General features: G+C 34.5%; 1 protein-coding gene across 1 annotated transcript in view; it reads left to right on the forward strand.

Annotated features, from left to right (window-relative positions):
* Positions 1–5600: 5600 nt before the first annotated feature.
* Positions 5601–14868, forward strand: part of LOC134842639 (alpha-1,4-N-acetylglucosaminyltransferase-like) — a 48687-nt gene continuing 39419 nt past the window's right edge. Inside the window, exon 1 of the mRNA XM_063859076.1 lies at positions 5601–5820. Within this exon, the coding sequence (XP_063715146.1) occupies positions 5639–5820 (182 nt within the window). The 5' untranslated portion in view covers positions 5601–5638. The remainder of the gene's footprint in view (positions 5821–14868) is intronic.

Consider the following 14868-nt stretch of genomic DNA (forward strand, 5'->3'; position numbering starts at 1 on the left):
GCTGCTCAGATTCAACCGCATTCAGTCTCTCAGAAGTCAGGCTAGGAGGAATCTTCAAGGCCCTCCTAAGACACCATTACAGTCAATCGCGAGTTTCATCGAGAAGTGTCGGCAAAGACGCATTTCGAGCCGGGCTCGACAGCTGCATGCTTCAGAGGGAGTTTGCGCCATCAAAACAGAGCCGTTCGTCTCACAGGATAAGAAGGAGATTGTGGGCCTTCTCAGCCTGTTCGATGTCGGGTTACTGGCGGAGTTAACCGACGAAGACGATTTTCTCGGGCCGATGAAGAAGGCAATCTTAGACAATGATGTTCATTCCTTCTCAAAACAGGGTCTGTACGTCGCTCAGTTTTGGCCAGTAGCGTCGGTGGGGGATAATTGTATCCTCATTGACAACAAGTTGGCAATACCCTTCAAGCTTCGATCGGCGATTTTGACACGACTTCAACAATCTCACCCTGGCCAACAAGCCATGATAGAGGCGTCCGAGTACATTTGGCCCTACATGAATCGACAGATCGTTGAAAAATGTCAGATGTGTATGGAATGTACGAAGTTCGGTATGAACTTGAAATCGTCTCACACATTTAATTCTTTGCTACCACTCCCTCCCCTTTTAGCTCCTAATGAGAAATTACAGTTAGATTTTGCTGGCCCGTTGCAGGATGAAAAAGGAAAAAGGGTCTTCATCTTCGTGACAGTAGACTGTTTCTCAAAATTCCCGTCCGTCCTACTTACAAAAAATACCGGTTCCAAAAAAGTAGTCAAGTTTCTGGAAGCATATATACGTATCAACGGCATACCAAAATTTATACGCACAGACCACGGCTCCGGTTTTAAAAATGCTCTGCTTAAGCTTTTTTGCAAAAAAAATTGGGAATCGATCAACTATTCTGTCCAGTCGGTGACCACCGTGGCTGGCTGTGGGCTAGTGGAAAGGACTATTCAGACGATAAAACGTGAATTGGGAACAGAGGCATTTAGCCCTCAGTATAAAGGTCTCAATCAAGTCCTCAAAACGATCTAAGATGACCTTAGAAAATACAAGCACGCAATACTTAAGAAATCTCTTTTTAAAGTTCATTTCGGTCGAAAACCGAATACGGAATTTTCTTTGGCCAGGGATAAGATTCTTGCTGGAAGAAGATCGAAACAGGAGCAAAGATTACAACTGGAAGATCGAAACAGCCAAGATTACAGCAAAGAGTCTGAAACTGGAAGATCGAAACAGCCAAGATTACAGCCTGGACAGAGTGAAAGTGGTGCAACGTGGTTATCTCAGTCCAGACGTGGCCTTGCGCTTCAAGAAAATTGTCCCGGGTCAGAAGATAGCTGATACCCAACAATATAAAGCACTTGAAGATCACGCGCTCAATTCTAGCCGGTGGAGCCAGCTTAAACGTAATATTAACGTGGAGACGGGGCAAAACTTGATGCGAGAGCTCGGATCACGCAATAATGAGATTGCTAATGCTTTGAAAACAGGCTTCAGCAAAAGTACCCTGAGGTTTTACGACCGCGTTGCGGATGCACCCAGCAGAGAACCATCCGTTTCACCGAGTCATTCGCGTCAAAGATCTTCCGGTACGAGTAATTTAGAGTCTTTGTTGATACATAGTCCTGGCATCGTAAATTTTTTTTTCGAAAATGTCTAGACAGAAACTCCGGAAAACATTTTTATAGACTGTCAAAATTCAAGATCGTTCGGGTCACGAACAACGCGTATTTTACGGACACGGGAAAAATTTTCCGGAAGCATCACATAGCTTTAAAACGCAATTTTAAAAAGCTTGAGATTTTAGCGAAAAGATCAGCAGCAGCTCCCATTCGGGGAATCAGGATCGGACAAACGTTGCCTCCACGAAACATAGCGCTACTATGTCAGATCGTTATACCTATGCAAAGATGTCCTATTTCGATAGTGCCAGCTCCTCTGGTGCGGTCGGCAGATCCGCCAGTAGTCCTGTTGTCGGACTCTGATACCCAGGAAGCTTTGTCACGTACTCAATCGCCCAGGCGGTCTCCTCGATCAATGTCTACGTCTCAGCAGGTCCCGAGGGTCTCCTTAGCGCTTCTTCAGGCGCCAAGGGCACAACACGTTCCTCAAACGCCTTCAGTTCAACCCCCATTGTACCCGACCTTGCCTTCGGAATTGCCCATGGGAAGCCTCGACGCGTCGAACAGCTCTGTGGCCACTCTGCCTAATACCGACTCGGTTGTTGCACGAACTCCAACTCTACGATCTCAGTACGCCGTTCCGCTGGTGCAAGATACCACAGCAGAAACTTCAACTCTCGGCCCACTGACGTCAGAGGTCGCTAAACCGGGTCTCACTACTGTAACGAGTTCTACTAATGTCGAACCACCACATTCAGCGGAGCAGGATGACGTGGAATCGCAAACCTCTTCTTCAAGTGCCAAGGCGTCCGGTCGAAACAGGAAAGCTCCAGCTCGCTACAGTAGTCCTATTCGCCTCCCCGTCAAAGAAGTTGAAGAATCTGCGGCCTCTTCTGCGATGTGAAGCCAAGTCGGAGATAGTTCCCCGGTCACACCGAAGCGTCGCTTTATTCGGAGAAACTCCGAAGACTTGGCTCAATCAAGTTTGTCGACAAGTAAACAATCTCCAAAAGGGATTGTTTTCAAGGATTAATGAATCTCAGTACAAAACTTTCCTCAAACTTACTACAAACTTTCTTTAAAACTTTGTCTTAGTGCTGTTGCTCGAAACTATTATGCTGTTTCTCTAGTTTTGTTTTCTCACCCAGGTGGTGGTGTTATTATCTTTAAAAAAATCTAGCTCGTAAGAATTTTTTTCTTGTTGCCCCTGGGTATGTCATGCCACGCATATAACATATCATGTTTATACGTTACACTCTTTGCTGCAGTTATTGCAGTGGCGCCAAGGCGCACAACAGTCGTGCTAAGTCATCACATGGTGCTAAAAACTTAGATTCATCTGTCTGTTTATCATCGTATGAATCAGACCAACTCTCCTTGTTACGTTAGCTTCACAAACTCGATATCTTTCTCTACCGCTACACTTTTTAAACATAAAGATAAATCTAAATTGAGCTAAGTAGGTTCTGCTATTATACTCCTATATAGATACTACGGTTGTAGTTATTTAATTCAACTCTTCTTTTCTACCGAGTTTTATCAGTCTCTGAGTTCAGTAAATGTCATAGGGAAATTAGGGAAGTAAATAACATTTTGGAGTTCCTCAGGATATAATCATTCCCCTTATGGGTTCTTAGTAAGACATGCGGTTCCACTTGGACCCCGAGAGATTTATTTTTCAGGGTACTTTTGTTGTTTACAGAGGCACTAAGCCAGCCGAGGCACCGCACACTTATCAGGACATTGTCATTTTATCAGCTTATCCCAGAAACAAGACTTCCCATCTAAAAAAAATCAGACCCAAGTGATCACAAAAATGAAAACTAACTAGCAGCAACGGAAGATTCAACAAACTTTGCAACAATTGCGTAACATCGCAAAATGTTAGCCAAATGTCCCAGAAAAATTGACACCCAATTTTCTATGTTTGTCAATCGTGTGAAAAAGAAAAATAAAAATAAGTAAAACTCATTGGCATACAATAACTAATTGTTCCGGTTTTCATGAATGTGAGGAATACATATGTTTGGGGTGTTTTTTTTTTTAATTCAGACCATGATTTCGAAAAAAAAATTGCGGGTTGAGGGCGGATTGATCACTTGTTCTCCGTGGACCCCGTCGAAAGTTTAATTTGATATTTACGCTTGGCGAATTATCCCACATTTCAAGTTTGAATTGAGTCAAGCTAATTGGTCTTATTAATTCCATTAAAAAAGAAAAACAATTCGAGACCAGTTAAAGGGCAATCGGAACATTCAGCAATCTGCACTGATACGACCAGTCTTGGTCCAAGTATAGATCATTCTGCATCGTTATGCAAAACGCATGATATACATCATCTCAAAAACACATGTATCCAAAACTGATACCTTTGCTCTGCGCAATTGAGATTTAGAAAAGGCTTGCTTGTAGAAAAAAATCACAATTATGTCTATTTTTTCATTGATTTTATTTTAACCAGGAGTACTTTCAACCGATTAAATTTGGAATTCAATGAAGTCCTGCTCGCACAATTCTAATTCAATTGGTTCAAAGATTCCCTGTGCTATCAAAAGTCTTTTGTTCTTTTGTTTTACAATTATCTTTTCACAATAAAATCTTGAAATGAAAGTGTATAAAAGTTTTCTTTGAAGATGAGTTTTTGAGATCTGAGAACTTTTTTTTGGGATCTACTTAATCACCCTACTTTTTGGTTTTACTGCCTCATTTGGAATGTTTTTGGTGTGATTTTCTTCCAGAAAGACTTACTCCTAAGTTGCATGCATCGGCATAGTGTCTCCAAGGCTTTTGGTTTTGATTTTCTAAAACTTATTGCGTTTCTGTGATTCAGTCAAAATCAGTCAAAATCAGCAGCCAAAATCAGTCAGGCTGTGGCAGACTTGACGCTGGAAGTCAAGTGCGAACTCGTCCTATTAAAGCCATGGCAGGGGATCGATTACACGATTACACGACGATTGACGGCGACGAATAAGTAAACGCCTTACCACTATACTAAGTGCCTATCAGATTATCGCTATAGTTTGCAAGCTTGGTCTAATGTTCTCGGTAATCGTGAGCATCTATGTTTTCAAGATCTGAAATGACCAAGAAAAAAATTCAGATCTGAAATTAGATCTGAGAAAACTTTTATTTCATGACATTATGTGCATATCGAGCAAACAACTGAATTTGGATTGTTTCGCCGTTCTTGCAGAAATAATTTACAGTTTGATTATTTTACCGGTAAAAAATCTCTAAATAATTAGAAAAACATTTTTTTTGAGGATCAGGTTATTTACAACTGTTTTGAAAACTTTTTCGATTCATTTCATGCCCTACTGAATCATTTTTCGATGTTTGTCTCATGTAAGGTAAACATACTTCAGCAGTCTCTGTTAAGACATTTGCTAAAAACTTGCTAGGTAGATAGCAGAAGCTATAAAGTAAGGAGCCCTAACCTTAATTTGACCAATTGACCAAACTTTTTCAAATAGGCTTCAAAGTGTAGTCAGATTTTTCAGGGCTTCCTCTTCAAAAACAATAAACGAGCAATCTTGCTTGTTTATAAATATCAATCAACGTCTTAATTAATCAGTGGAACCAAGGGTCTGAACTTAACATATGTAACCAAAGATGATGATAATTTTGCCTCGGAAAATCTCTTTAATTGGATTTTACTATTTTCGGTGCGAGTACGATAATGCATGTAATATACTAAACTATAAAAGATTCATCAAAGCTTTTTTGCCACTCATAAAAAGACCATGACAGCAATATGGTACAAGGTTAATTTTGCTGCTTCAAGGACTAGAGCGTATAATTATTTAACTCTGATCTTCTGAAGCTTTTTGATCAAGTAGAAAAGATTTGTTATTTTTTCTCACAGAATTACCAAAAAGAAAATATGAAACTTTATATCGGTCATATAATTGTTCTCTTTAATCTCGCAGTAAGTGCATCTGTAAAATGCATGACAAAATTTATAAAAAGTAATTTGTTTTGATTTGACGGGCTACGATTTAAAACAAGGAGATCGAGAACCATGAAAAAACTATTTTTCGTATGCAAAACTTCATCTTTTGTTTTTTGTTTTACATTTATTTCGATTTATCTCAAATTACACTTTCAATTTGCAATTTCAACCGAAAATTCTGATGATTTACTCGAACTTCGAAAGAGACCATTCAAACATAATAAAATTGAAACTATTGGAGATTTCGTAAGGTTAGAGTTTTTGTAAAGCGTAGACAGTTTTTCAATTCTCGCTAACTAACAAATTTTTAACCCATTTGCCTTTTCATTTCTAAGTTTTTCATTTTATTTAATTAAAATAAAATAAGATGGATTATAATGAATGGGGTTAGTTGAACATGGATAAAAAGGATAGCCGGTTATTGTGCAAGTAGCATAGAACCATCGTTTTCAAAAAAATGCAAAAAAAAAAACTTTTTCAAATGAGTGTAGTTTTTTCGTCGTGTTCTATTAACAGGATCTGATGTGGAACCAGATCTAAACTATTATTTATCATTGGTTATTATGATGATATTTTATCTCTATAAAATATTAAATACTAACCAATCATGCTCCATCAAACTAACAACCCATTTATTTGTAAGTGTTGAAGCTACTAGTAGTTTAAACACCAGAACTATTTGAATTAAACTTAGAATACAGTTTTTCTCATTGGAACTACAGTTTACGCTGGAACTAACTCGCGTAAGCCGGTGTACACAAGATCTATTGGGATTAGGTATAAGAGTAAGATTAAGATTGGTATTAGACTAAGAAGTTGCACGAATCTATCCGGCCGAAAATAAGATAGCGTGACGAGCAGACGGTGTACCTTATCTGAAATTACTCTATGAGTATAGTAATCCGTACTTAAATCATCTGGTGCGACCAAAAAAACTCGAACAGACCTGAACTAACCTAGACTTAGACAAAAATTAGATTAGAATTAGTCAAAAACAACAATTCAAAAATGTTATATGACAAAAACTTAGTAGATATGTCTCTACGACTCAATAGATCAGATCCAATATTCTGAACAATACGAGAACTACCCGGAATAGGAAGAAGACCTCGAACAAAAGACGACATACGAAAAGAAAGAAATCTAGCAATCGATTTCATGATCGTACGACAAAAACCAGATCAAACTTTTATATTTAGGATACTACCAGCAGTAAATTTAAATTTTCATTTTCTGACATTATGTTTTGAAGAATTATCTTCAAAAAATTTTCATGGCGCTAAACCCAATAATAATACAATAACGACTGATAAAAACAACACTTGTCGTTTTCCTCAAATCACCTGTAATTTAAATAACATCTTGAAAATTTTTTCTTGAATACAAAAATAACAAAAACAGTTAGTATAAATCATATATCGTTAGTATATATAATTCTTCTCTTCATCCCAGCTTCATTACCTAAAACATAACAGCAAATCTCAAAAATTAACAATTATCAAAACTGAAACTTAACCCTAACCTTTTATAAATGAACTATCAAGGCTTATCCTTGTTTTCACTTAAACTAATTTCATTTTAAATAACAGATCCCTAAGGCTTCCCTTGGATCTTCATTTTAGAATAAACTATATCTTCATTTCTAATTTTCTAAATATCTAAATTTCTGATCATCAAGGCCTATCCTTGGATCAAAGAGAACAATTTTGTTCTCCATCTCCACATTTAATTAGTGTCTAAAGACCTCAAACGTCGATTCACTACCCAACCCTTATCAAAGACCCAGAATTAACAGACATTTTTCAAAAAACTAACCATTTTATTTCAGCTAAACAGTGAAGAAATTCAGTTACTCATCCTTCACTTAATCCCCCTCCTCTTAGATGACCCAGGCTAAAACACTTAGGCTTAGTAAGTCATAAAATAAAATCTAACGAACTACTTGCGTTCTAATGATACCTGAAACTTGTGGATCGATTTACTATTCTCCAAACCTTGATCACGAATCACAACCCCTAAGTAAGATTAGGTAAGTCTATCTTAACTTAGAATTAGTCACGAGAAAGTAAATACCGTTCTAACGAATTGATATACGCTTTTCTCTCCAACCCAACATATAAGAACCAAGTTAAGCTAACAACAAAAAATTCGTAAGAACTAACAGTTTAAGACATTAGAATAACTAATCCAAATTTTGCATCCATCATCCTAATCTTTATGTCAAGAGACAATTTAGGAAACAAACAAAGAATCATAAGACCCAATTGTTTAATTAACGACGAAAGATACAACTTTGTAATCACACCACACAGACAATCAGAAGGATACATAAGAACAAAAAGACAAACACTAAGAAAAAAAATTATTAACAAACAAAAACAAATTATTAGAAAAAAAATTTCAAAAGGAAGAAACGCAATCTCAGAATCAGAAACAACCGCAATACAAGAACTTGAAATTTTAAAAGATTCAACAAAGATAAACCATCAAATTGACGATCAAATATATTTCACTGACTCAGAAACCACGTCACCAGCATCAATGAAACGGAAACCAAGAATTAAAAAAAATGCTTCAAAAACAAACCAATACGTTTGTACAATTGGAATCAACCAATAAGACACATTGAAAATTATACGCTATCAGTCATACAACACAAAAATGATTCGAAATGAAGATAACCCAGAAGATTCAGTAGTTCCATTTTTAATACATCCATTAACTGAAGCTCGAGTACAGGTACAATTTTGCCAAAATTTAATCGAGTTTTCATTCGAAAAAGGAGAAAGTCCGTGCACAAGAGAATTCCCCGATGTAAAAATCAAAAGACAACTTCCTGACCACTATCTTAAAGGTATATGTAGTCTCACATCACAATATGGAATCAACACAATAGAAATCAAGTCACCAATCGCATTTTATGACGGATATTTCATTCAAACTGATGACGTAGATATTGAATTTCCAAAAGTTTTTACACAATTTAACAAAAGCATACAACACCAAACTCACTAAGAGCAAACTCATTATTCAAGAATGATGTATTCTCATTTATCTCTAGTTATATATCTATATTAGTATTGAAAGAACCTCAAAGCGATTCACCAAATCAAACTTCTTGACATACAATTGTACGACAAAAAAAACACACATTTTCAAAATTTTTGAATGCAATCCGAGAAGATCTAACAAGTGATGACATAACACAACATGTTGAAGACAGTTTACAAAAATTTTTAGCAGGGTTCATAATTGATTTTATAAGTCATAATATTGATCTTATTGCACAAGCAAGAAAAAATTTTAGACCACAGAATACAGATGACGAAACTGTACTAACAAAACAATCAGATTATGTTTGGGACCCTGAATGGTCTCAAGAATCATTTATTAATATACCAACAGATATATCAAGTCAAACTAATAGCACAATCTCTATTCACAAAGATTATGTTAGAGTATACCCACTTACAATTGACGCAACACGTTCAAACTACAATTCATTCTTCCCTGAAAGATCAGGAAATAATAGTTTAAACTCAACATTTATAAATAACGACAACTTAAATGGAACAAGAAATCTTTCACAACAAGATATACAAATTCCATCACATTTTGTAAGCGAAGAAATAGTTGAGCAATAACAACAACAGAAGCACAACGAAGCATTTCACCTATTCAACCCAATTTTACAACTCCAAAACTAAAAAACCCAACGCTACAGCAAACAGTTTTACAATCCACAGTAAAACCTTTCGTTGCACAAAAACATTCACAAATGGATTATCCAACGTTTCAACCAGTAACAAAACCATCATACAAACAACAAACCTCACATAGAAATAATTTTGCAGAACATAATTACAACTATGTATATGGACCGAAACCAACAAAACCTTTTAAAATGAATACTCAAAATAACTTGTATTCACAAAGTCAAAATATACCAAAAACGACTTCAATTTCAGTAAATTTTCATGATCCATCACAATTCTCACAAAAACAAAGTGAAAATTACCCATTTTTTTTTACAAAAAAAATAATACAAATAAATACCATACCAGAAATCAACCTCATTATTATACAGCAAATTATTTTCCATCAGATGATGAAGAATACTATAATCAAAATCATCAACGTTTTTATTCAAGCCAAAGACCTCGTTCTTACAGTATTGACCCGCCAGATATTTTCAAACCATACGCACGAAATGAACAAATACAATAAATGAAGTACAAGCAACGAGAGAAACTCAACGAGACCCCCTTGGTATTGATAATAACGAAAGCACAGAATTGCAATTAAATCACATCCATTGCGAATCCACAGACAGCTAAAGTGACACAAAAAATTCAATTTCAATTAACATGATACACTTTGAAAATGACTACGAACCTATTATTTACGAACAACCAATATATTCCAATATTTATGAAAACCATGATCAATTTCTTTTAAACTATTAAACAAGAGCTATAACCAGTAACAAAATAAAAAAAAAAAAGAAAAAATAGTTTAAGAAATAACTGAAGAAAAACCCACTGAATGCTCAAGCGCAAATAACATTTATCAAAATGTACCAAAAGAACCGCAGTTACCAAAAGAAAAAATCTGGACAATCCTACTTTTTTTAGAAAGTCCAAAATGCAAACAATTTCAAACACCAGAACTTGAAATAGATTTTTCAATAGATTTTGGAGTGCAATCAAATATCATCAACAATTTCACTTGGAATGAAATAAAAATTCGACATCCAAAATTAATACCCTCCAAAACATTAAGCAGACTAGCAACCGTACAAGGATCAACCTTAACGAACTATGGAAAAATCCCTTTTTTCCTTGTTCCCACTCGAACAATGGAACAAAACAAACTCATGAGCAAACCATTTAAACAAACCTTCCACTTTACAGATATAAAACATAATATCGTTGGAATACCATTTATTACTATAAACCAATTATAAACATCGTAAATAGCAGAACTCATATGAAAGGTAAAAACACAAGAATGAAAAACACAGCTTAAACATTTTTTCAGAGATTAAACAAACAACCACCATTTTTCTCCAAACTTTACCCTATATACAATCAGGAACGGAAACACCTGAAACCACTATCAGGTAATGTTTGTATTTTCTCGATCAAACAAGTTCACCATTATGATAAAGAACAGAATCAACAACATCTCTTTATGTCTGACTTTGAATTCAGACCAATTCATAAATTTTTCCGAGTAATAATTTAATCTATCAAATACATGAAAGCCTCAAACTCAGATAAAAAATCTCCAAATAAAATAAACCTACCTCTAGGATTATTAGGTTAATGTGAAACTAACGCAACAATTTCTACCACAAAAGAAAAAACGTATAGAGTAAATAATATTTTACAATTATTAGATATATGTCAATTAACAATTCTTGACGAAAAAGTATCAATTAATAATATATTAAGCAATGAAAAACGAAAGACAGATTATTTCACAAAAACACCCTATTTTAAACCAACATTTCAAATATCAAAATACACAGAAGAACAACAAAAATCCTTAACAATGTTTAATTTTCAACACTTGCAGATAACACAAAAAGAATTTGAACAATTAGCTGACCTATTAAGAAAATACCCAAAAATTTACGCAACATCTAAATTCAATGTTGGAAAATTAAGTTCACCATTAAATTTACCTCTAAAACCTGATGCAGTTTTCAAAAAAAAACGATAAAGTAAAGTCCCAAATCACTTAAAAGACAAAGTCAACCGATTACTTGAATTACTAGATCATTATAAAATCATTTCTCCAGTAAATAAAGAAGAACAGCCAAAAGATAACGCGTTCATAAACCCCGTTATCGTTTTAGCAAAAGGAGAATCATAAAAAATAGTTCTAGATGCAAGATACCTCAATTCACTCGTTGATGAATCTAAATGTAATTGACCTATCGAACCAATTCTAGAAATTTTCACAAAAATAAACGGTAGTTATTTCACAACAGCAGATATGAATAGTGCATATAATCAAAAGCCGTTAGATGACCAATCCAGAGGATTAACAAAACTCGTTGTTGGAAATCAACAAAACTAATTCAACAGATTATTCTATGGAACTTTCATAGGACTAGGAGCATTTTCAGCATTGATGAGTAAATTTATCAGACCACTAATACTCAATAAAAACGCAATCACGTATTTAGACGATGTTTTCATGCAATCACAAAAAAAGAAGAAATGTTCATTGCTAGAAACATATCATCAAAAATTATTACAAGAAAACATGAAAGCAGCCCCGGATATATCATATTTTTTTCTATTACGTGACATATTATAGAAAGACACATTTATATTTCCATTAAAGTCTGGCATAGATGCAATCCAAAAACTCCAACCACCTTCGAACAAAAACAAAATACAAGATTTCTTGGATTTTTACCTACTTCTTAAGTAAATACGTATGTAAAATGCAGTTATACTTAAAACCATTCTTCAACATCCTTAGACAGCAGAATAATTTTGAATGGACAACAGAACATCGGAAACGATTTGACGAAATAAAAACTCTTCTCATGAACAATTATCAAGCAGTATTCCAGATCCCGACCAACCATTTTATGCCATGTGCGACGCCTCAAACTTTGGATTCGGCGCAGCATTAATACAATCTCACAATGGAACAAATAAAAGGAAGCTCATTTCCGCAAACTCTAGACTATTCACACAAGCTGAACTTAGACTCTCTACTCTTTTGAGAAAATGCACAGCCACAATATTTACACTTACAGTATATGAAATTTTAATACTTGGATCTAAGCATCCAACAGTTTTTTTTACAGATAATTTTTCTTTTTACACAAAAATCAAACCCAAATCATAGAGTTTATAGATTTAACTAAATTTGTTAAAAATTTTCAAACTTACATATAGTTTGCACAGCAGGAAAAAACCTCGCACTACCCGATACTCTCAGTAGAATTACACCACCAGAATTGTTAAACAAGAAAAGCAACAGTTGAAATAAAACAAAATATTAAATTTTTCGTTGCACAAGATGAAACCTCACCAAGATTAGAGTGCAAATATGCAGTAAAAACTGACAAGATCAATCACAAAAGAATAATCTATAACATTTTTTTGCTATATCTAGATTGTCAAAAAAATCACTACGAAGTAGACCTACTAGGGGAATCTACATTCAAAACGATACCATACTCTTCATGGATTAAAAACAACACACAGCAAAAACCAAACAAACAAAAGTTATATAAAAAAGATCTATTGCCTTTGATAGAAAAAGAAAATCTCACTGATAATATAAATTTATCAAGCCCACCAAATAATGACTCAAAATATACAATAAACTATGTTTCTAACCTTCATGACCCACTAGATACAATACCTCTATCAATAAAGGAAATTGAAAACAATTTTCTCGCAATAACAGAAAAAATAACATTCGAGTTGTTACAAAAACATCAGAACCTTGACCCAGTCATTAGACAATTAAAATCTTGGCACAAATAAAAAACCAAGCCATTTAAAGCCGATACCACCATTCTAGGAAACAAAACCCTTTTTAGATATTTCAGAAAATTTAACAACACTCTATCAACGAAAACACAGATATTCTAGAATACCAAACATCCGATGTCAAAGTATCCTGCCTACCTTTAAGAATGATGCTTATTGCTTTTCATACCTCTCACTCTTTACACACTAGAGGACACTCAAGAAAAGCAGAGAAAACATACTCAAATTTTATGAAAAAAATTTATTTCCCAAATGCACCAGTTTTGATAAAAGTATTATGTAATGATTGCATAACGTGTCAATTAAACAAACCATATCCAAACCAAAAACAAATGGCAGAAAAACAAGATTTTAAAGGACAAAGTCTATTTTTCAATCACAGAATTTCATTCGATACAAAAGGAACAATATCACCATCCTCAGAAGGAAACTCATATATAATGGTCATAGTCGATGCATTCACACACTACGTAGCACCTAACCCAGTACCCTACTATACTGCTTATTATACATGTACAAAATTTTATGAACACTGGATAGCAAAATTCGGTTCACCCGTAATTCTTGTTACAGACATTGGCACTGAATTTACAAACAATGAAATCATTACACTATGCCACTTATATAATATTAAGCACAAACCACGTACATCTCATGCATCTTGGACTAATGGATTAGTCGAAGGCATGAACCGTTCATTACAAGAATATCTTAGATGTATCAGTAACGGAAATGACACACGATATATGAATGCTCAACATATGTAAAACTTTTACCACTATCTTATAACACACAAATCACAACTTTAAGACAATCACCATATGAAATGGTTTTTAACCAAAAACCACGTAAACCGATAATTATCACTGCAAATTATTCAAAAAATACAGAAGGCTATTGTCAACCCACTGAAGAATGAATATGTTATAATCTACCATTAAATACCCGCGATGAAGATCACTTTCATCAGCCACAAATACTAAAATTAGCTTCCGGTACATACACCGAATGGATTCTAAACAGAGACAAAAACACAACGAAAATTACCAGAAAGTAACAAAAAAAAAATGTTACAAAGTCAAAATATTAATTCCCAAATAAATTCTCGATTTACCCCAGCTACAAATTTAAAAATGGGAACAAACGTTTTAATTCCAAGTTTTACAACACAAAAAGGAACTTCTAAAAATTACAACCACTCCGAAAATGACCATATAAAATAATTGATAAACCCACTGATGTGACATACAAACGTATAGACCTAAGCAAAAAAGAAATCGTTCAACACCGAAACAATCTTTTACCTTATTATCCAAAAGTTTACGCTCTTCGAGAACTGACTCATTTATACTTCCTACAGGACTTAAAGTTATTCAAAATAACTCCAATCACGAACAAAATCAAAGCACTGATATAAATTCTATCAAAAAACCATTAGATAAACAAGAAAGAAAACTTCCCAAACAAAGATTAAAAAATGTAGACAACAAAGAAAAAACTCAAACCGGAAGAAACAATCAAAAATTAGAAGAAAAAATTCTACAACAAGATCAAAAACAAAAATCTCCACATAGACAATCATCGCGACTTCGAAAACAGCCATGCAAAGATTACAAAATTTTCATCCCACAATCTAAAATATTAAAGAAAGTAGAATGTCAGAAACCACATTAACATTAAATAACGTTTTCACCTCTTGCAAATCTTTTCGTAACCCAAACATTTTCTCAAAATTCATGCTGAGAAGCACTCGAACAAACTAGTTCAAGTTCA

Source organism: Symsagittifera roscoffensis, chromosome 3 (genome assembly GCF_963678635.1).
Source record: "Symsagittifera roscoffensis chromosome 3, txSymRosc1.1, whole genome shotgun sequence".
Lineage (NCBI taxonomy): Eukaryota > Metazoa > Xenacoelomorpha > Acoela > Convolutidae > Symsagittifera > Symsagittifera roscoffensis.